The sequence below is a fragment of the Oncorhynchus masou genome, chromosome 24 (assembly GCF_036934945.1).
Source record: "Oncorhynchus masou masou isolate Uvic2021 chromosome 24, UVic_Omas_1.1, whole genome shotgun sequence".
NCBI lineage: Eukaryota > Metazoa > Chordata > Actinopteri > Salmoniformes > Salmonidae > Oncorhynchus > Oncorhynchus masou.
This window is the reverse complement of record NC_088235.1, coordinates 52,742,879-52,767,118: the sequence shown is the minus strand read 5'-3', so window position 1 is coordinate 52,767,118 and position 24,240 is coordinate 52,742,879. Positions and strand designations below refer to the sequence as shown.

Sequence of the window (24,240 nt, the reverse complement as noted above, 5' to 3'; positions counted from 1 at the left end):
ACTATGGACCCTGATAGGCTTTCATGGGAGGCTAAATTAACATTCTGAGATCAGACATCATAGGTTATTTGAGAAAATTTTTCAATAACTCATAGCTTAGATTAACTTTTGAAATCCAAGCACAGATATGACACATGGAAATTAATTTGCTTAGGCATTAATCATTCAAACACATTTCTTTATTCTTGTGGCACAGCATCGGTGAAATTTGAACCTATTATTATCTGTTCTTTATCTATGAAATTAGTCCACTGCGCTACCAGGATGGAGCTAGCATACCATGTTTTTTTAATGTCCATTTTAGTCTATTCAAACACCCTATTTCAAAGGAAACGAGCACTCATTAAGATCAGGCGTGTCCATTTCATTGCAGTGTTCTCTCTCACTGACACACACACATCGCACACACAACACATACCCAACATTCACCAATAAACATACTCAAATCAAAAACCACTCACTTTCTCTCACTCTTTCTTACACATACTGTACACACAGCAATCTCCCTCTATCTATTTCCCTCATTCTCCCTCTCTCTCTCTGGCTTGCTCTGTGTGGGGTGCCTGTCTGTGTGTGTGCATTCTTAATCAGGGTTAGGCTGGTAGGGTACAGAGTCCTGTGTGGGACAACATGCTCCTGCTTTGCCGTGGCTCCCTGTCACACACTTACCATGACTCTCTGGTGTTGCTTCTTTTTCAGGGACTATGGGGGATCCACCAAACACAAATCAGGTAAGACAAATCACCTCCCAGCTAGCACATAATGTTCTGAGAACCATCCCATCTAGCACATACTGTTCTGAGAACCATATGTTTCTTAGAGCTTGGTGAGAGCATGTTTGTGCTATGGCTATTTTGCATGCAACCTTCCCACGAAGTTCTGTGAATGGTTCAGGACAGCCAGCACATAACGTTCTGAGAACCATATGTTTCTTAGGTGGGAATTTCAGTATTTCAGTATAGCATTTTCTGCAGGTTTCCTCATGGATTTAAAGTCATGTTCCAAAAACACAGTGAAAAATTTCCATAAAACCACAAGAAACCATTAGTAACGTTCAAAGATCATTCTAAGAATGTTATTTAAAAACAGCATCAACAGAACTCTCTCTATCCTCTATCTCAGGGGTTCCTAAACTTTTTTTGGCCCACAACCCCATTTTGATATTAAAGACAAATTAAGACTCCAACATGTAAAAACAATTATGGAATCAACGGCGGATGTTTTCTTTTTTAAAATTGGGCATATGAACGTCTATTACAAATCATTCTGACAGAACTTTGAAAGTATATCAATCTGTAGGAAGTATGGTTTGAAGTGAAATGCATCAAACTTATTGGGAAATTCAGAAAATCATCAGGCAATAATTTTGTTTGATCTTCTGTGTAGAAAATAACTATTTCTTGTCCACTCTGTTCTAATGAGTCCTGCGTGGCTTGTGGGCATTTTAGAGGAAAACATATTGTACGTGTTCCTGAGAGTCTTATCTGTCATTGATGGAGTTGTAATATGTTGCAGGTCAAATGGTTCCAAGGATAGAGCCACATTTGTAGTAAGAAAACAGAAACCACTGTTTATTGTAACCAAATCTAGCAGCTACCGAAGGTTATTGAAGTAGCCCCTGTTCTATGAACCAAGCACATTTTTTTCAGAGATTCTCTAACACCATTTTCAAATTATTAGTTTGGGAAACCCTGCTCCATCTTGTTAAGTGTGTTCTGGTATGTTGGCCACACCCACTAATTGGCCTCACCTGATCTTAATGAGTGCTTGTTCCTTTGAAAGGGGTTCTGTTTGAATAGACTAAAATTAAAAGCTTTGTACAGAGCCTTGAAAAAGTGTTCATCTCCCTTGGACATACACAAAATAGTTTAAATTGGTGAAGTGAAATGGAAAAAATAAGTTGTTTAAAAAAAATTCTTGAAAAGAAAAAACGGAAAAGTGGTGCGTGAATATGTATTCACCCTCTTTGCTATGAAGCCCCTAAACAAGATCTGGTGCAACCAATTACCTTCAGAAGTCACATAATCTGTTAATTAAAGTCCACTTGTGTGCAATCTAAGTGTCACATGATCTGACACATGATCTCAGTATGTATACACCTGTTCTGAAAGGCCCCAGAGTCTGCAACACCACTAAGCAAGGGGCAACACCAAGCAAGCGGCACCATGAAGACCAAGGAGCTCTCTAAACAGGTCAGGTACAAAGTTGTGGAGAAGTACAGATCAGGGTTCGGTTATAAAAAAATATCCAAAACTTTGAACATCCCACGGAGCACCATTAAATCCATTATTAAAAAATGGAAAGAATATGGCACCACAACAAACCTGCCAAGAGAGGGCCACCCACCAAATCTCACGGAACAGGCAAGGAGGGCATTAATTAGAGAGGCAACAAAGAGACCAAAGATAAACCTGAAGGGGCTGCAAAGCTCCACAGTGAAGATTGGACTATCTGTCCAGAGGACCACTTTAAACCGTACACTCCACAGAGTTGGGCTTTACGGAAGAGTGTACAGAAAAAAGCCATAGCTTAAATAAACAAATAAGCACACACGTTTTGTGTTTGCCAAAAGGCATGTGGAAGACTCCCCAAACATATGGCAGAAGGTACTCTGGTCAGATGAGACAAAATTGAGCTTTTTGGCCATCAAGGAAATTATATTTCTGGCGCAAACCCAACACCTCATTGGCAGGGACTGGGAAACTGGTCAGGATTAAAGGAACGATGGATGGCGCTAAATACAGGGAAATTATTGAGAGGAAACCTGTTTCAGTCTTCAAGAGATTTGAGACTGGGATGGAGATTCACCTTCAAGCAGGACAATGACCCTAAGCATACTGCTAAAACAACACTCAAATGGTTTAAGGGGAAACATTTAAATGTCTTGGAATGGTCTAGTCAAAGCCCAGACCTCAATGCAATTGAGAATCTTGGGAATGACTTAAAGATTGCTGTTCACCAGCAGAACCCTTCCAACGTGGAGCTGGAGCAGTTTTGCCTTGAAGAATGCGCAAAAATCCCAGTGGCTAGGTGTCAGGACCCGGTTACGAACCTGGGTCTCTGGAGTGAGAAACAGTCACTTAACCAACTGAGCCACGAATAGTCAGCAGAACCCAGAAGATGAGGCAGACACAGCAGTACTTAAGACGGTGTATTTAATAAAGTAAAAAGGAGAAGTCCTTCAATACAAAAAATGGCAAATCCAAAAGGTGGTAGGAATAGCACAAAAAAGCCTCAAGAGATACTCAAAAACAAAAACAGAATTCCACAAGAGCATCCACCGGAATCGACAAGAATACACAGAACACTAGGGCTGGGTGCTAACATACAAACACAGAGCACAGAACTGAGGGAAACTAAGGGTTTAAATACAATCAGGGGAAACGAGGCACAGGTGCAAATAATAATGGGGAACAAGGGAAAAAACATAAGGTCAAAAAGCACAATGGGGGCATCTAGTGACCAAAACCCGGAACAACCCTGGCCAAATACCGACACTAGGTGTGCAAAGCTTATAGAGACATACCCTAAGAAATTGCAGCTGTATGTTCTGCAAAAGTTGGCTCTACAAAGTATTGACTTTGGGGGTGATGAATAGTTATGCACCATCAAGTTCATTTTTTTGTCTTATTTCTTGTTTGTTTCACAATAAAGCCTATTTTGCATCTTCAAAGTGGTAGGCATGTTGTGTAAATCAAATGATACAAACCCCCCCAAAAATGTATTTCAATTCCAGGTTGTAAGGCAACAAATGCCAAGGGGGGTGAATACTTTCACAAGCCACTGTATGAGTTTAAAAACAACATGATATGCCAGCTCCACTCTGTGGCGCAGTGGACTACTTCCATGGATTGAGAACAGAAGATCATATGTTTGAATGTCACTGATGCTGTGCCACAATTAAAAAGAAATCTGTTTACATGACTTATGCCTATCTGTGCTTGGAATTAAAAACAGATTAGCAGTGTTATTAAAAGTGTTATTGAAACATGTTCTCGGTACATTATTTAATTACCTTCACATAACCTAGCATTTCCATTTTCAGAACATAAAACCTCCCAGGCAGGGCCAGACTAGCGCTTTTGGGGCCCCGTGGCACCGACTTAATTGTGGGGGGGAGAATTCAGATGACCTACTGCATTTTAACACGTTTTGCCATGGTGCAGAGAGAAAAAGTTGCAGTTTTGTAATGCTATTACACAACTTTTGTCATGAAGAAAGTTTGTGTTGTTGCAGTTTTAAAGATAATTTCCTGGAATTCTACACATTTTGCTGTCATCTGCTATCTGAGGGCCCCCTGACCGAATCAGGAAACTTGTGGCTTCGTTTACCAGAGCCAGTGGGACACCAAAAATGTATGTTCCCACAATTTCTAAGGAACCAAATGTGCTAGCTGGGCTAATTTCTCTCTATATTGAACAGCATTAAATATAGAGGTGCATATATTCTGCTCTGGTCTGTTACATTGCAAGGTGTCCTGTTTGTAATATTTGTTTTCAGTGGTAGTATGTTCTATTTCGATTAAGTTATTACAGTATTGTATTACTTTGGTTAGTTATCGAGTTAGCTGCAACAGGTCTTGTAGCCTATGTGATGATGTATGTAAGTCCATTATTGAAATTAGTCTGCTAGGTGCGTGTGTCTGTCTGGTATCCGTGTTGGCGTGCATGTGTGTAGGCATATACTGTATGTCTTTGTACCAAATAGGCAGACAGTAGTAAAGCATTTCTTGGGAGTCCATAGCCTTTCCACTGACAGCTGAACAAAGCTGTATAATGTCATAAGTGTATAACAAGACCAACTCAGCTCACGATAACATATCAAGTCTCTGCTTAAGACACACAGCCAAATCATACATGGCTCATTGTGATGAAAGGGTTAAGCAAACAGCATTGGGTGGAATGGAGCACCTGTTTGTACAGCTATGCTGTGTATTGGCTGTGCCTGGGTAGGGTGCTGGCTGTTGAGGCAGTGAGTGGGCTCAGTGCATGGGGATATGGGCGTGGGTGGGGTTATACAGCGGATTCAGAGGGGCTGGGGAAGCAGCTGTGCATCTACGGTATGACCGTGTGTCTGTTAGCAGCTGTGCATCTGCAGTATGACTGTGTGTGTGTGTGTGTGTGTGTGTGTGTGTGTGTGTGTGTGTGTGTGTGTGTGTGTGTGTGTGTGTGTGTGTGTGTGTGTGTGTGTGTGTGTGTGTGTGTGTGTGTGTGTGTGTGTGTGTGTGTGTGTGTGTGTGTGTGTGTGTGTGTGTGTGTGTGTGTGTGTGTGTGTGTGTGTACTTGAGTCTTCAGAATCCTAGACTCTTCTTACCAGGTGACAAAATGGGAGGTTAAAGGATTCAGTGATTCATGAAGCTGCCATGGATTTGACACAAACATTCTGTGAAAATGTACTTTACACATACAGTAGAGCTAGAGTATTATGCAGAAAATAGTACAGCTGAATTCTCATTCCTGGTAACCTCATTTTCTCTTTGCCTCTCTCTGATAGGAAAACACACTTGAAGTTGCCACGAAATGAAACGAGACTCCAACCCAATTTCATTCTATACTCTATGGTATTGTGCCTTTACGTATCAGTGAATTCCATTGACATGATGAAATGGAAAGCTTGCCTTATTTCAGGTGTGTGTCTCCGTCGTCACCTACATTCAGACCATGCTACGTATTGCATTTCTTCCAGGAATCGGAGGCTGGAATAATAGGCTATTCACAGTTGTAAGCGATGCTGTTCCGATACATTTTAAATGGTTACAGTAGAAGATCAATGATGAATTAATGAATGGGTCCCATTTTATTGTCCCTTGTAAACAACATTTTCCGTCTTTTTTTAGATTAAGATTGATAGCCTTGGAGGAAAAGTCTCATCTCTCAAGATGCTAATATTTTGCCAGCCAAGTCTAGTCAAAGCCTCTCCATCTTAGTCTTAATAAACAGCTCAGTGACCATATCTCCTTTTGAAATCTTCCTCCGGCACACCAAGACACAGGGTTAACTGCCGAGATATTGGTATTACTTTATTAAACCAGGACAGCAGAGCGAGTGTGCGAGTCTGTGGTGAATCTGTGCTGTAGCTGCAGTTTATGGTCCACATAATTACATGATGTTGTTCTCCCCTAAGAGTTTACTGAAACTGTGCCCCAACAGGAAAATGTTGTCCCAGGCCTTCAAACTGCTGGCGGTTAGTGCATGGTTTAGCCAGACTGGCTACCAATGTTTACCTGGCATGCACATGCTGCAGAAATCACAGGCTATCTTATACTCTGATGTAGACAATCAGTCATTCATAGCATCGTCATTATTCTCTCGCTCTCTCCCTCGCTCTTTCTCTCTCTGTTTTTCTCTCTCTCAGTGGCTTGTCATCCCCTCACCCACCCGCCAGCTATCTTGAATGTCTTTCTTCAATATCAGTTTATCCAGTGTTCGATAGTTTCAAGTTATGTTATTTAATTATGAACTGGTGAATTTTCTCAGAGGTAAACCACTGGGTACTTGATTAGGACCCCAAAAATTTACTCCATTGATTATGATGTTAAGATAAAGAATAGATGTCCCTGAAAACCACTGTTTAGTTATGAATATATTACTTGCCCAATGATTTGCTCCTTCATGTGTTTTCAGTAAGGTTTTGGCTTGTACCTCAGTAATTGTTCTCCAACTGTGACCTCCCCTACAATCAAATAAAATGCAAATGTATTTGTCACATGCGCCGAATACAACAGGTGTCGACCTTGACGTGAAATGGTCATTTACAAACCCTTAACCAACAATGCAGAATTTTTTTTTTTAAGTATGAAAAATTTGCTCAACTAAAGAAAAAATAGTAACACAATAAAATAACAACAATGAGCCTATATACAAGGAGTACCGGTGCCGAGTCAATGTGCAAGGGTACAGGTAAGTCAAGAGCCCTATTTTGAGTCCACTTCATTCTTTAGATCTGTGGCTCTATATGGGTCAAAACAGGATATACCTTACAGGTTGTTCATGTATATCTGAACTGTTTACATTGTCTAGCTCTGTCTATTATTGTCCTCTACACTAACTCTATATAGAGCAGCATACAGTACAGTGGCTGACTAAGCACGTGAGGTTTGGTCAACATGGTCACAGCACAACTAGACTTGAGACTAGCAGGTATTGTAGAATACAATGTTACTCAGAAGTAAGACCTGAATGTTTTCGCTAGCTCTATTGTGTCCCAACAGGAAAATTGTTTGAAAGTGAACACACTGTTTGGAAACTGTTTTGAAATAACTATGATAAAGAACAGTTCAGGCTGAAACACTATTTACTAAAATAAAACTTACACTTGTCCAACTCAGCACACGTTAATAAAGTTAGCTGTTTGTCTGTGAGCAGCTTTACTGTGTTACTTAGGATAACAGGACTGAGTGGAGAGAGAGATAGAGTATGAGAGGCAGAGCGGGAGTCAGAGAGTGAGTAAGGGAAAGAGAGTCGGAGTCAGAGAGAGAGAGAGAGAGAAGGAGAGTGAGGGAGCGAGACACAGAAAGAGAGAGAGTGGGAAAGAGTGTCGGAGCGCTTGGAGGCACTGTGCATGTGAAAAGCAGATGGAGAGGAGGTTTACGTGGCAAATGGAAACCATTTCAGTGTTTCGCATGGACCGGAGGAGTGTGTGCACAGCCGTGCTGGCTTTATTGAAGCTGTGGGGCTCAGGGGCATATAGAGTGTGGAATTGTGTGTGTGTGTGGGATCGAGTCTGTGTGTGGAGGGTCAAGGGGCGCACAGGGGTAAGGAGCTAGCTAGTCGTGAGATTTTAGTCTGAATGTAGATGAATGTGTGCTTCTCTCCCACTTAAACAACTGTGGACTGTTTCAACAGTCACTACCCTTGCTTGATAAACAGCCATTGAATACTGAGCTCTTTGACTGATCCTGCTTCCCAGATACTGGGCTTTTATTCACATGCTGCAAAGGCAATAGCACCTGAAAGATTTAATTAACTCAGTCTTACTTGAGTGTAACTACCATCTTATAATAGCATTTTCTAGGGTTAGACAATGCGAGACATACATTTGCACCATTCTTACATTTTTTTTTATAAAGATATTGTATGGATATTTGGCTAAACTAACTCTAAAATACATACAGCAGTAGCAGAACTGCATTATAAACTGACTAGTCTCTTCAACCACAAAGTCAGTGTGTGCACTGACAGCTTCAGTTACCTTTTGCAGAAGTAGATGACTCCATCGGGAGTTCTACTCAGGGGTCAGCGTAAAGCCAAGCCTCCCAGTTTCTGACAGTGACAATTTGTCACATTGGCCTCCGACATGGAACCAACCCCTCCTAACCCCGCAGCAGGCAGCTAGCTGGAGCACACACAAAAAAGCAATGGAGTCTTCGTCTCATAATAACCAGTGTGTGCCAGAAAATATGATAGGAAACTAACAGACACTAAATAAGGAAAAGGGACTGGCTGATGAGTTTCAATGCTAAACAGCTGTTGAGTGTCAACTCAGCTAACCATTCTAGGGAGAGAACATTTTTGCACTATTACATGTAATGTTCCCCTAATGTTTGAGTGTCCAATTTTTGGCAAGTTAGCAAATACCTCCTGAGAACCTTTTTAGCATGTTTTGGTGTTTAAAGTTAATGTCAAGCAGAACATTCACTATATATACAAAATTATGTGGACACCTCTTCAAAGTATTGGATTCGGCCAGACCGTTGCTGACGGGTGTATAAAATCGAGCTCACAGCCATGCAATCTTCATAGACAAACATTGGCAGTAGAATGGCCTTACAGAAGAGCTGAGTGACTTTCAACATGGCACCATCATAGGATCCAAGAAGTCATTTCGTAAAATATCTGCCCTGCTACAGCTGCCCCGGTCAACTGTAAGTGCTGTTATTGTGAAGTGGAAACGTCTAGGAGCAACAACGGCTCAGCCATGAAGTGGTAGGCCACACAAGCTCACAGAACGGGACCGCAGAGTGCTAAAGCGCACAGTGCATATAAATCGTCTGTCCTCGGTTGCAAAACTCACTATAGCGTTCCAAACTGCCTCTGGAAGCAACCACAGCACAAGAACTGTTCATCGGGAGCTTCATGATATGGGTTTCCATGGCCGAGCAGCCACACACAAGCCTAAGTCCACAAGTATCGGCTGGAGTGAGGTTAAGCTCACCGCTATTGGACTCTGGAGCAGCGAAATGCAATGGAAAATCTGGGTTTGGCGGACGCCAGGAGAACATTACCTGCCCCAATGCATAGTGCCAACTGTAAAGTTTGGTGGAGGAGGATTAATTTACATTTACATTTAAGTCATTTAGCAGATGGTCTGGGGCTGTTTTTTCATGATTCGGGCTAGGCCCCTTTGTTCCAGCGAAGTGAAATCTTAACACTACAGTATACATTCTATACAATTCTGTCAATCCAACTTTGTGTCAACAGTTTGGGGATTAAAAAAAAAGATTTATTTAACCTTTATTTAATTAGGCAAGTCAGTTAAGAACAAATTCTTATTTACAATGACGGCCTACCAAAAGGTAAAAGGCCTCCTGCGGAGACGGGGGATGGGATAGAAAAAGGTCCCCTCCTGTAATCCCTGTTCAAACATGACTGCACGGCTAGGCACGACTCTAACACCATCATTAAGTTTGCCAATGACACAACAGTGGTAGGCCAGATCACCGACAACTACGAGACAACCTCTCCCTCAACATGATCAAGACGAAGGAGATGATACAGGAAAAGGAGTATTGAGCACGCCCCCATTCTCATTGACGGGGCTGTAGTGGAGTAGGTTGAGAGCTTCAAGTTCCTTGAGCGTCCACTTCACCAACAAACTAACATGGTCCAAACACACCAGGACAGTTGTGAACTGAGATCCTCAAAAGGTTCTACAGCTGCAACATCGAGAGCATGGAGAACTGGTTGCGTCACTGCCTGGTATGGTAATTGCTTGGCTTCCGACCGCATGGCACTAGAGAGGGTATTGCGTACGGCCCAGTACATCATTGGGGCTAAGCTGTCTGCCATCCAGGACCTCTACACCAGGCGGGGTCAGAGGAAGGCCCTAAAAATTGTCAAAGACCCCAGCCACCCCAGTCATAGACTGTTCTCTCTTCTACGCATGACAAGCGGTGCCAAGTCTAGGACAAAAAGGCTTCTCAACAGTTTTTACCGCCAAGCCATAAGACTCCTGAACAGTCAATCAAATGGTTACCCAGACTATTTGCATTGTGTCCCGCCACCCACTAACTCCTCTTTTACGCTGCTGCTACTCTGTGTTTATCATATATGCATAGTCACTTTAACAATACCTACATGTACATACTTCCTCAATTGGGCCGACCAAGCAGTGTTCCCGCACAGTGGCAAACCGGGCTATCTGCATTGTGTTCCGCCACCCACCACCTGCCAACTCCTCTTTGTAGCTACTGCTACTCTCTGTTCATCATATATGCATAGTCACTTTAACCATGCCTACATGTACATACTACCTCAATCAGCCTGACTAACCGGTGTCTGTATGTAGCCACGCTACTGTTATTTTTCACTGTCTTTTTACTGTTGTTTTATTTCTTTACTTACCTATTGTTCACCTAATAACGTTAGAGCTTGTAAGTAAGCATTTCACTGTACAGTCTACACCTGTTGTATTCGGTGCACATGACAAATAAACTTTGATTTGATTTGAAATTTGACCTGATTTGCTGGCAGATTAGCAGTCAAAATGCTTCATATGCTGAAACATATAATCCAGAGTGGGTGTCCTCTATTCCTGGCAGGCTGATGAGATTCAATAGCAGCCTCAGAGGCTGATAAATCAGAGGCTGTCTGCAATGAGTAAGCTGGTTCAAATGTAAGGCGTTCAAGGCAAGTTGGTGGAATCCCTCAATGGTGCTGCCCATGCTAAAACAAGCTTTTGGCCACTAGAGGCCTCTATCGTTCTCTATGGTTGTTACCCCACTTAACCTTTTTCCTTGTGGAAATGCTTCCATTTATGTTTTGTTAATTGAGGAGAAAGATAACATTTTAGTAAAATGATAACTCTGCAAAGGCGGCATTGATCTCTTTGTCCAGAAACACGACATCAAACATGAACCAGGCCAACCGCACCAGTGATGAATGTCCTAACTACGGTCCCAATAAGGTACATCTTCTAGGGCAGTGGTCACCAACTTTTTCTGAGCCTAGTTCATTATCACATCATATTGGCTATAATGCCTGGCCTGCCTATTATGTTCTTCTCAGACCATATTATATTTCAAAACTTGAGCTTTGATTACAATTTAGATCAGTTGGTATAGCACTTGCAAGGCACAGGTGAGCATTAATTTTCAAATAATTAGCTTTTTTTATTTTACTGGACTGATGGTAACTGCATCAGATGATCATGGTGCTTTCAAGACAACTGGGAATGTCAAATCATGATGTCAGTGATATTCAGTTCGGAAAATCAAAGATCTAGAAAGATGCCAGACTTTCTGATTTGGAATTCTGAGTTGGATGACCATTCAGGTTGTTCCTATGACCAGAGATAAATATTCCTCGATTTTAAAAGAGACAAGACAATCTGCTAGTAATAATAAAAATGCTGGGCTATCTATACACTTGGCTACTCATTCATTGCAGCTGCAGCGCGAATGGAAGTAGGGAGATGCGTGTTTTATGTTTTGTAATAGTGTTGAGTAAGAACAGGGTTGATAGTGCTGAATAAACAATTAAACATGAACTTACTCATAAAAACAGCAGCTCTTTGCTGTATTATTTGACAGTCTCTCTCTGGTCATGGTTTTAAAAGTTATTCAACCTTACTTAGGCTAGCGTCAAACTTTGCTGTGGCAGGTGTCATGGAAGCTTTGTATGCATGGTGATTTGAGCTTTCCGATTGGCCAGCGCAGTAGGCACACTCGATTTAGCCACAGATCTACTGGTCAGCCGACTAAGCAGAGTTTGTCTTTTCAGACAATGGTCAAAATGGGAATTCTTTGCTTACCCGGTGCCCTGGGCTCCTGAATCAAGTGCACCTACTGCAACAGCACAACAGGAATTTAAAAAAAGGAGCGCAAGCCTTTTATCACATCCTTTATCGTTGGCTTTTCTACATAAATGTTTGGTGATTGACTAGGCATGCCATGAAGATTGACCACGGTCGACCAGTTCGTGACCACTGCTGTAGGGCATGTGCTTATTGGGCCATCATAATTAGACCCCGTCCAGAAGAAAACATAAAACCTCCTCCCTTGGCATTTGTGTAGATCTGAAACAACTTGATAGGTTTAAGCAATAGGGTGAATGCACTTGGAAGTAAATATCAGCTCTGTTAAAAATGCACTCAAGAAATATTTTATTGATCCAAGAAAATATTATATTGATCAGAGTGATTCAGGACTATCATTAAAATAGGTTAATATACCCCACCAACATTAGACAACTAAATACAAACATTAATGAGAATAGTCAGATTAATTGATACCTGTCATGGACATGGTGGCATAGCAGGAAGAATGGCGTTGCATGAACCAAGATGATGTTGTGAGTTCAAATCCCAGGTGAGGAAATGTTACATAATAAATACTGAACATGCATAATGTAATCATGTAAACATAGTGTACAAAACATTATGAACATCTGCTATTTCCATGACATAGACTGACCAGGTAAAAGCTATGATACTTTATTTATATCACTACAGTCAGTGTAGATCAGGGATCTCCAAACCTGTCCCTGGAGAGCTACTGTCCTGTAGGTTTTCCTCTCCTACCCTAATCTAGCACTCCTGATTCTAATAATTAGCTGGTTGATAAACTGAATCAGGTTAGTTAGAACCGGTTAGTTAGAGCTCTCCAGGAACAGGGTTGGAGACGACAGGTTAAAGAAGGATTTTTTTTTTAGCCTTGAGACAATTGAGACATGGATTGTGTATGTGTGCCATTCAGAGGATGAATGGGCAAGACAAAATATGCAAATGTTTTTGAACGGGGTATGTTAGTAGGTGCCAGGGGCACCGGTTTGAGTGTGTCAAGAACTGCAACGCTGCTGTGTTTTTCACGCTCAACAGTGTCCTTTGTGTATCAAGAATGGTCCACCACCCAAAGAACATCTACCCAACTTGACAACTGTGAGAAACATTGGAATCAACATGGGCCAGCATCCCTGTGGAAGGCTTTTGAAACCTTGTAGAGTCCATGCCCCGACCATTTTTTAAAATTTAGTAAAGAACAAATTTGTATTTACAATGACGGCCTACTGGACGACACTGGACGACACTGGGCCAATTGTGTGCTGCTCTATGGGACTCTCAATCCGGGACCATTGTGGAACAGCCTGAATTCAAACCAGGGTGTCTGTAGTGACACCTCTAGCACTGAGATGCAGTGCCTTAGACCGCTGCGCCACTCAGGAGCCCAAATTGAGGCTGTTCTTAGGGCAAAAGTGGGTGCAACTCAATGTTAGGAAGGTGTTCCTAATGTTTTGTACACTCAGTGTAAATCTGTGTGAGGAGAGATGTAAGCAGAAAGGGTCAAATATGGCTATTTAATTGAGGTATGCATGCAGGAAGGCACACAGGCACCTTAGCAGGCAGGCAGGCGCACACACACACACACACACACACACACACACACACACACACACACACACACACACACACACACACACACACACACACACACACACACACACACACACACACACACATACTGTACCACATGGTAACACAGTAGTCTAGAGTCTAGACACTAAAGTTGTTGAGATTCTGAGATTCAAGGAAGGGTGGGGAAACTAATATCAATCATACATGACATGACCAAAAGCATGTGGACACCTGCTCATCAAACATCTTATTCCAAAATCATGGGCATTAATATGAAGTTGGTCCCCCCCTTTGCAGCTACCAATAGCCTCCACTCTTTTGGGAAGGGTTTCCACTAGATGTTGGAGCATTGCTGCGAGGACTTGTTTCTATTTAGCCACAAGACCATTAGTGAGGTTGGGCACTAATTTGGGTGATTAGGCCTGGCTCACAGTCTGCGTTCCAATTCAACCCAAATGTTTTCGATGGGGTTGAGGTCAGGTATCTGTGCAGGCCAGTAAAGTTCTTCCACACCGACCATGACAAACCATTTTTGTATGGACCTTGCTTTGTGCACATTGTCATGCTGAAACAGGAAAGGATCTTCCCCAAACTGTTGCCACAAAGGCACCGAATTGTCTAGAATTTCATTGTATGCTGTTGCATTTACAGTTGGCACCATGAATTCAGGCAGGTAGCGTTCTCCTGGCACTGGCCTAACCCAGATTAATCCATCGGACTGCCAGATGGTGAAGCATGATTCATCACTCCAGACAACTTGGCACTTGACATTGCGTATGGTGAATTTTTGCTTGTGTGCAGCTGCTCGGGCATGCAAACCCATTCTTTGAACCTTCTGATGAACAGTTCTTGTGCTGACGTTGCTTCCAGAGACAGTTTGGAACTCGGTCGTGAGTGTTGCAACCAAGGAAAGATGATTTTAATGCGCAACACGCTTCAGCACTCGGTGGTCCCGTTCTGTGAGCTTGTGTGGCCTAACACGTCGCGGCTGAACCGTTGTTGCTCCTTAACGTTTCCACTTCACAATAACATCACTTAATTTTGATTGGAGCAGCTCGAGCAGGACAGAAATTTGATGAACTGACATGTTGGAAAGGTGGCATCCTAAGATGGTGCCACGTTGAAAGTCACTGAGCTCTCCACTAAGGCCATTCTACTACCAATGTTTGTCTACGGAGATTGCATGGCCATGTGCTCGATTTTATACACTTGTCAGCAACGGGTTTGGTTGAAATAGCTGAAAACAGCTTCTCGGGTGGCGCAGTGGTTAAGGGCGCTCTACTGTGCCACCAGAGATTCCGGGTTCGCACCCAGGCTCTGTCGTAACCGGGAGGTCCGCGGGGCGACGTACAATTGGCCTAGCGTGGTTAGGGAGGGTTTGGCTGGTAGGTCACCAGCGACTCCTGTGGCGGGCAGTGCACGCTAACCAAGGTTGTTTCCTCCGACACATTTGTACGGCTGGCTTCCGGGTTGGACGTGCGCTGTGTTAAGAAGCAGTGTGGCTTGGTTGGGTTGTCTATCGGAGGACGCATGACTTTCAACCTTCGTCTCTCCTGAGCCCATACGGGAGTTGTAGCGCTGAGACAAGATAGTAGCTACTAACAATTGGATACCATGAAATTGAGGAGAAAAAGGGGTAAAATTTAAAAAAGAAATAGCCGAATCCACTAATTTGAAGGAGTGTCCACATACTTTTGTATATATTGTGTAAAAGCAACATTTATCTCAGTTTGTTGACCCTATTACTTTCAGCACACTAAAACATACTCCTTCAATCTATCAAATACAATTTGAATTGCTTATGATGATGGAGTTGGAGAATAGACACCCACTGTAAGTCACATGTGTGTACTATAGCTACAGAGCTAGGAGAGACAATATACACACACACAATAACATACAGGTGAAGTGGGAAGTTTACATACACCTTAGCCAAATACATTTAAACTCAGTTTTTCACAATTCCTGACATTTAATCCAAGTATCCAGCTTTTATTTCTTTCATCACATTCCTAGTGGGTCAGAAGTTTACATACACTAAATTAGTATTTGGTAGCATTGCCTTTAAACTGTTTAACTTGGGTCAAACTTATTCGGTAGCCTTCCACAAGCTTCCCACAGTAAGTTGGGTGAATATTGGCCCATTCCTCCTGACACAGCTGGTGTAACTGAGTCAGGTTTGTAGGCCTCCTTGTTTGCACACACTTTTTCGATAAGATTGAGGTCAGGGCTTTGTGATGGCCACTCCAATACCTTGACTTTGTTGTCCTTAAGCCATTTTGCCACAACTTTGGAAGTATTTACATTTACATTTAAGTCATTTAGCAGACGCTCTTATCCAGAGTATGCTTGGGGTCATTGTCCATTTGGAAAAACCATTTGCGACCAAGCTTTAACTTCCTGACTGATGTCTTGAGATGTTGCTTCAATATATCCACATAATTTTCCTACATCATGATGCCATCTATTTTGTGACGTGCACCAGTCCCTCCTGCAGCAAAGCACCCCCACAACATGATGCTGCCACCCCCGTGCTTCACGGCCTCCCCCTTTTTCCTCCAAGAATAATGATGGTCATTATAGCCAAACAATTATATTTTTGTTTCATCAGACCAGAGGATATTTCTCCAAAAAGTACAATCGTTGTCCCCATGTGCAGATGCAAACCGTAGTCTGGCTTTTTTTATGGTGGTTTTAGAGCAGTGGCTTCTTCCTTGCTGAGTAGCATTAAAGGTTATGTCGGTATAGGACTCGTTTTACTGAGGATATAGATATTTTTGTACCTGTTTCCTCCAGCATCTTCACAAGGTCCTTTGCTCTTGTTCTGGGATTGATTTGCACTTTTTGCACCAAAGTACGTTCATCTCTAGGAGACAGAATGCGTCTCCTCCCTGAGCGGCATGACGGCTGCTGCATGGTGTTAATACTATACTATTGTTTGTACAATTGAACGTGGTACCTTCAAGCGTTTGGAAATTGCTCCCAAGGATGAACCAGACTTGTGGAGGTCTGCAATTTTCTTTCTGAGATCTTGGCTGATTTCTTTTGATTTTCCCATGATGTCAAGCAAAGAGGCACTGAGTTTGAAGGTAGGCCTTGAAATACATCCACAGGTACACCTCCATTTGACTCAAATTATGTCAATTAGCCTATCAGAGGCTTCTAAAGCCATGACATCATGTTCTGTTGTTTAAATGCACAGTCAACTTAGTGTAAGTAAACTTCTAACTAACTGGAATTGTGATACAGTGAATTATAAGTGAAATAATCTGTCTGTAAACAATTGTTGTAAAAATGACTTGTGTCATGTACAAAGTAGATGTCCTAACCGACTTGCCAAAACTATAGTTTGTTAACAAGAAATTTGTGGATTGGTTGAAAAACGAGTTGTAATGGCTCCAACCTCAGTGTATGTAAACTTCCGACTTCAAATATACCTTTATGATATTAAGTATATTTCACTCAATGTACTGTACATTATCATATGAACCTATTTTTGTCTTTGTGAAAAGTTACACTGGCTGTGTCTGAATACCCATATTTGCATCCCAAATAGTAGGTCGTTTGAGTATGCAACAATTTTTTATGGTACAGTGCCTTGCGAAAGTATTCGGCCTCCTTAAACTTTACGACCTTTTGCCACATTTCAGGCTTCAAACATAAAGATATAAAACTGTATTTTTGTGAAGAATCAACAACTGTAATGCTCCGGGTGTCGTGGGTGTGGAGTCAAAAGCACGAGACAGAGAGTTCAATGCTGTGCGTCTTTAATAGCACCAAGTGTTTGCCCTCAGGCCCATACTTCACTACCATATATCTACAACGCAAATCCATGTGTACGTGTGTGTATAGTGTGTATGTTATCATGTGTGTGTATGAATGTGTCTATTCCTATGTTTGTGTTGCTTCACAGTCCCCGCTGTTCCCTAAGGTATATTTTTACCTGCTTTTTAAATCTGATTCTACTGCTTGTCAGGACCCGGTTTCAAACCTGGGTCTCCGGAGTGAGAAACAGTCACTTAACCAACTGAGCCACGAATAGACAGCAGAACCCAGAAGATGAGGCAGACACAGCAGTACTTAAGACGGTGTATTTAATAAAGAAAAATCCTAAAATACAAAAAATGGCAAATCCAAAAGGTGGTAGGTAAAACAAAAAAAGACCTCAAAAGAAACTCACCAAAAATAAACAAAAACAAAAAACAGAATACCACAAGAACGTCACCCGGAATCGACAAGAGCACACAGAACACTAGGGCAGGGTGCTAACATACAAACACAGAGCACAGAACTGAGGGAAACAAAGGGTTTAAATACAATCAGGGGAAACGAGACACAGGTGCAAATAATAATGGGGATCAAGGGAAAAACATAGGGACAGAAAGCACAATGGGGGCATCTACTGACCAAAACCCGGAACAACCCTGGCCAAATCCTGACAGAATCCCCCTAGGAACGGCTCCTGACGTTCCTACCAGCTCTCTCAGGGTGGAGAACCCTGAACTGACGAATGAGGTCAGGGTCCAGGATGTCTTTCGCAGGAACCCAGGAGCGCTCCTCAGGACCGTAGCCTTCCCAGTCCACCAGATACTGCCAGGACCGCTGCACCCGGCGGGAATCCAGTATCCGGTGGACGGTATAAGCCGGCTGGCCTCCAATGACACGAGGCGGAGGGGGAGGTCTGTCTGCCGGGACAAGGGGAAAAAAAACAACAGGTTTTAACAATGACACATGAAATGTGGGATTAATCTTAAGGGATCTGGGTAAGTGTAGGCGATAAGAAACTGGGTTAACTCTCCTGGCAACCTTGAAGGGACCGATGTATTTTTGGGACAGCTTGCGAGACTCCACCCGTAGAGGTAAGTCTCTTGTGGAGAGCCAGACTCTCTGGCCGGGCGCAGGGTAGGCCCGGGACGGCGACGTCTGTTGGCTTGTTGTTGATACCTCTGTGAGGAACGCATCAGATTAAGACGGGTCTTCCTCCACATAAGCCGACAGCATCTGACGAACCTCAAGGCTGAAGGCACTCTGACTTCTGCCTCCTGGTCCGGGAACAATGGAGGAGCATAGCCAAACTGACACTCGTGCGGGACATACCAGTGGAGGAGGAGCGCAAGGTGTTGTGCGCGTATTCGGCCCAAACAATAAAGGATGACCATGTGGACGGGTTGTCACGAGTCATACATCGGAGGGTGGTTTCCAGCTCTTGATTCATCCTCTCTGTTTGGCCGTTGGACTCCGGATGGTACCCTGAAGATAGACTGGCAGAAGCCCCCATGAGTTGGCAGAAGGCCTTCCAAAACCTTGAGGCGAACTGGGGACCTCTGTCAGAAACCACATCTTGAGGAATGCCGAAGACTCGGAACACATGATTAATTACCAACTCAGCCGTTTCCTTGGCAGAAGGTAACTTAGTCAGAGGGACGAACCTGGCCGCCTTTGAAAACCTGTCGATTATGACTAGGATAGTAGTATTGCCATGGGATGGAGGAAGTCCAGTAATAAAGTCCAATGAGATATGGGACCAGGGTCTGTGGGGAACAGGTAAAGGGTGAAGGAGTCCTTGAGGGCGGAGGTGAGAAGATTTGCCCTGGCAGCACACGGGGCAGGCATTGACGAAAGTGGCAACGTCTTCTCTTATGGTAGGCCACCAGAACTTACGCTGGATGAACTCCAAGGTGCGACCTATGCCCGGATGACAGGTGAGGCGAGAGGAGTGCCCCCACAGAAGGACCTGAGTAATCAACTCACTTTCCTTGGGGACAAACAACCGATTGGCAGGGCCTCCTTTAGGGTCCGGTTCGCTAGCTTGAGCACGTCTCACGGTATCCTCAACTTGCCACGGGATCGGAGCCACAATCTTAGCAGCAGGAAGGACAGGCATGTCCGTGTCATCTCGAATGGCAGGAGCGTAGACTCGGGACAGGGCATCCGGTTTGAGATTCTTGACCCGGGCCGATAGGTGAGGATAAACTGGAATCGATTGAAGAAAAGAGACCATCTAGCTTGTCTAGAGTTCCACCGAACTTGCTGGATATACTCCAGATTTTTGTGGTCCGTAAGACACTTGAAACGGGTGAGAAGCCCCCTCAGAGCCAGTGTCTCCATTCCTTCAATGCCATCTTAACCGCTAGGAGTTCACGATCCCCCTTAGTTCCTCTCAGTCGGTCCGTGTGAGAAGAAAGCGCACGGATGAAGCTTCTTGTCTTCACCCCCTCTGAGACAGGACAGCTCCAACACCAACCTCTGATGCGTCTACCTCCACCACAAATGGTTCATCCGTAGTCGGTAGTATCAGGATGGGAGCAGAGAGGATGCGCTGCTTGAGTCCTTGGAAGGCCGTCTCAGCTTCTCTTCCCCAAAAACCTTGAATTGCCACCTTTGGTTAAAGCTGAGAGAGGAGCTGCCACCAAACTGAAGTTCTTGATGAACTTGCGGTAAAAGTTTGTGAAGCCCAGGAAACGCTGAACATCCTTAACGGATTTGGGGGTGGGCCAATCCGCTCCCCTACCTTCCTAGGGTCCATTTGGACTCGACCGGGTTCCACTACAAATCCCAGGAATTGTACTCGGGATGAATGGAATTCACATTTTTCCGGCTTAACGTACAGATGGCTGTCCAGGAGGCGTTTGAGTACTTGTCTGACATGCTTAGTGTGTTCTTGAAGAAGGGAGCTCGAAAAGATGAGGATGTCATCCAAGTAAACGAACACAAATATGTTAAGCATATCCCTAAGCACATCGTTTATGAGCGCTTGGAACACCGCTGGGGCGTTGGTCAGGCCGAAGGGCATCACCAAGTATTCATAGTGACCAGTAGGCGTGTTGAAAGCGGTCTTCCACTCGTCACCAGGTCTGATCCGCACAAGATGGTATGCGTTCCGCAGGTCAAGCTTAGTGAAAACAACTGCTTCCTGGAGCAGCTCGAAGGCTGTGGCCATAAGGGGTAGCGGGTAACGGTTACGGACGGTTATGTCATTGAGTCCCCGGTAGTCGATGCAAGGACGTAATCCACCATCTTTCTTGGCCACAAAGAAAAACCCTGCTCCCGCCGGGGAGGTAGATGGACGCATGAGGCCTGCTTCCAGAGAGTCCTTGATGTAGGTATCCATAGCAGCTCGTTCAGGTGGAGATAGGGAAAGATCCGACCCCTGGGGGGCAAGTGCCCGGAAACAGGTCGATGGGGCAATCGTAAGATCTATGGGGTGGTAGCATGGTGGCCCTCTGTTTGCTAAACACCAGTTTGAGGTCATGGTAACACTCGGGAACTCGGGTCAGGTCGATGGATTCTAAAGACTCGGGAGTAGAACTCGGGGAATTCTGGAAAATACAAGTAGCTTGGCACGTAGGACCCCACTGCTTGATAGTGCCCACAGACCAGTCGATGTGAGGGTTATGGCTGTGAAGCCAGGGGTATCCAAGGACGAGAGGGAACTCGGAACAGGAGATCAAATGAAAGTTCATCAATTCCTGGTGTTGTGAAACTGAAAGTCTCAAGGAGGTAGTGACATGAGTGACAAGTCCAGATCCCAAAGGGCTTCCATCCAATGTAGTAACCCTCATGGGGTCACTTAGAGGTTCAGAGGGAACGCCATTCTCCTTCGCCCAGACACCATCCATGAAGTTACCTGCGGCTCCAGAGTCTACCAAGGCTTGAAGGTGAAGCTTGTGGTTGTCCCAGGAGAGGGTGACTGGAATGAGCAGACGGGAGTTGGACGGATGGGAGGAGGTTATGTTTCCCGTTACAGTTCCCCCGGTCTGTACGGGACAGAGCGTTTCCCTGGAGCCCGGGACACGTGGAACGGAAATGGCCCGGTTTGCCGCAATATAGACAGCGTCGCTCCCTCATCCGGCGGTCTCTCTCAGCCTGGGAGATGCGTCCAATCTGCATGGGTTCCGGTGGAGCCAGCGATGATAAAGGTGGGGACTCGGAGCTGGGACTGATAGGGGCTAGAGGTCTACGGTTGAGTTCTCTCTCTCAGACGCTGGTCAATGCGTGAGGCCAACTTGATCAGGGACTCGAGATTGTCCGGTGGTTCCCGAGTGGCCAGTTCATCTTGGATAGTGTCGGAAAGGCCTTTCAGAAAGCACACCGTGAGCGCCTCGTTGTTCCAGCCACTCGCTGCTGCCACCGTGCGGAACTGGATGGCATAGTCCGTCACGCTGCGCCAACCTTGATGGAGAGTCAGGAGCTGTTTGGCTGAGTCAGAACCACTGCTTGGGCCTTGAAACACTCGTTTGAATTCCTCAGCAAAGGCAGAGTAGCTGGCACAGCAGGAACTATGGGCATCCCACACAGCAGTAGCCCAGGCCAGGGCTTTTTCCGACAGCAGGGTGATGATATATGCGATCTTAGACCGGTCGGTGGGAAACGACGAGGGTTGCAGCTCAAAGGAGAGAGAACATTGAGTGAGAAACCCTTTACAAGCACTTGGATCACCTGAGAACCGTTGGGGAGGTGGAAGACGAGGTTCAGCCAGGGGGTTAACTGCCATGGGTACGTGAACTTGAGGTACTGGGACGGGAACTGTTGCCGGGGTAAGTCGATCAGATATTTGCTTAATGGAAGTCAGCATCTCCGACAGAAGATGAGAATGTCTAGCCATTAAGGCCTCTTGCTGAACCAGGGCGGCTTCGTGGCGTTGGACAGTCTCCTGGTGGTGGGACAGCGTGGCAAAAGGTCTTGGGAACTGGCTGCCTCTGGGTTCATTTTTGGCTCTGTGTTTCTGTCAGGACCCGGTTTCGAACCTGGGTCTCCGGAGTGAGAAACAGTCACTTAACCAACTGAGCCACGAATAGACAGCAGAACCCAGAAGATGAGGCAGACACAGCAGTACTTAAGACGGTGTATTTAATAAAGAAAAAATCCTAAAATACAAAAAATGGCAAATCCAAAAGGTGGTAGGTAAAACACAAAAAGACCTCAAAAGAAACTCACCAAAAATAAACAAAAACAAAAAACAGAATACCACAAGAACGTCACCCGGAATCGACAAGAGCACACAGAACACTAGGGCAGGGTGCTAACATACAAACACAGAGCACAGAACTGAGGGAAACAAAGGGTTTAAATACAATCAGGGGAAACGAGACACAGGTGCAAATAATAATGGGGATCAAGGGAAAAACATAGGGACAGAAAGCACAATGGGGGCATCTACTGACCAAAACCCGGAACAACCCTGGCCAAATCCTGACAACTGCTTGCATCAGTTACCTGATGTGGAATAGAGTTCCATGTAGTCATGGCTCTATGTAGTACTGTGTGCCTCCCATGGTCTATTCTGGACTTGGGGACTGTGAAGAGAACTCTGGTTGTATGTCTCGTGGGGTTTCCATGTGTGTATTTTAATTTACTGTTCGGTACATTCAGCTTGTCAACAGAAGTAATGATGAGGTCAATCTCTCTTCCACACTGAGCCATGAGAGATTGACATGCATGTCATTAATGTTAGCTCTCCGTGTTCATCCAATGGCCAGCAGTGCTGTCCTGTCCGGTTCTGTTCTTGTTCTTTGCATCTGACCACACGACTGAAAAGTAGTTCAGGTGCGACAAAACTAGGGCCTGTAGGACCTGCCTTGTTAATAGTGCTGTTAAGTAGATAAAGCATCGCTTTATTATGGGCATACTTCTCCCCATCTTAGCTGCTGTTGTATCAATATGTTTTGACCATTACAGTTTTACAATCCAGGGTTACTCCAAGCAGTTTAGTCACCTCAACTTGCTCAATTTCCACATTAGTTATTACACTATTTAGTTGAGGTTTAAGGTTTAGTGAATGTTTTATTCCCAAATACAATGCTTTTAGTTTTAGAAATATGTAGGACTAACTTATTCCTTGCCACCCACTCTGAAACTAACTGCAGCTCTTTGTTAAGTGTTGCAGTCATTTCAGTCACTGTAGTAGCTGACGTGTATAATGTTGAGTCATCCGCATTCAAAGACACTCTGGCGTCATTCAAAGCCAGTGGTATCTCATTTGTAAAGATTGAAAAAAGTAATGGGCCTAGACAGCTGCCCTGGGGAATTCCTGATTCTGCCTGGATTATGATGGAGAGGCTATGTGTTCTGTTAGACAGGTAACTCTTTAACCACAATATAGCAGATTCATTTTCACTCAACATTCTAACAGTCTAATACATACATTTTATGTTTGCTATCGGAAAAATAATACTTTGATTGTGTTTATGAAGGTCTTGGGTAACATTAGAATACAAAAATATATATATTTTTTAAATAACACAATATCATTTTTATTTGTTTGTTGCTGTAGGCTAGCTGTTGCCGCATGGACAAGCATGGGGCACATGTAACAGTGGAAAAAGTGATATTTAAAAAAATCAATTTTGATAGTTATTTGGCAATGGTAAGTGTTTTGGAAATCTCAGGATCGTCTCTTGTCCTCTTAGAACTGCTTGTAACATATTATGTTTGTCATATCAATTCTAACAACATACTGTACGTGTGTTAAATAGACTTATTTAAGAAAAGTAAAGGACGGAGGGGGGCAATTTTATATTCATATTGGGTCCAAATTATCTCCTTGTCATTTCTAGTGTTAAGCGATGGGATTCATCTGCCTCTGTGGTCCACCATCGTTCTGACCATTCCCATCAGGTTATAAAAATGCATTGGATGAGTTTTGGCCTCAGCATCATTGAATGTATTATC

The 24,240-nt window shown here is 43.9% G+C and overlaps 1 protein-coding gene across 1 annotated transcript in view; it reads left to right on the top strand.

Annotated features, from left to right (window-relative positions):
- The window catches only part of LOC135512320 (SH3 and PX domain-containing protein 2A-like), a 110,414-nt gene that overhangs the window by 46,754 nt on the left and 39,420 nt on the right, over window positions 1-24,240 (top strand). Inside the window, exon 6 of the mRNA XM_064934237.1 lies at window positions 700-731. Coding sequence (XP_064790309.1) covers window positions 700-731 — 32 coding nt within the window. The remainder of the gene's footprint in view (window positions 1-699; window positions 732-24,240) is intronic.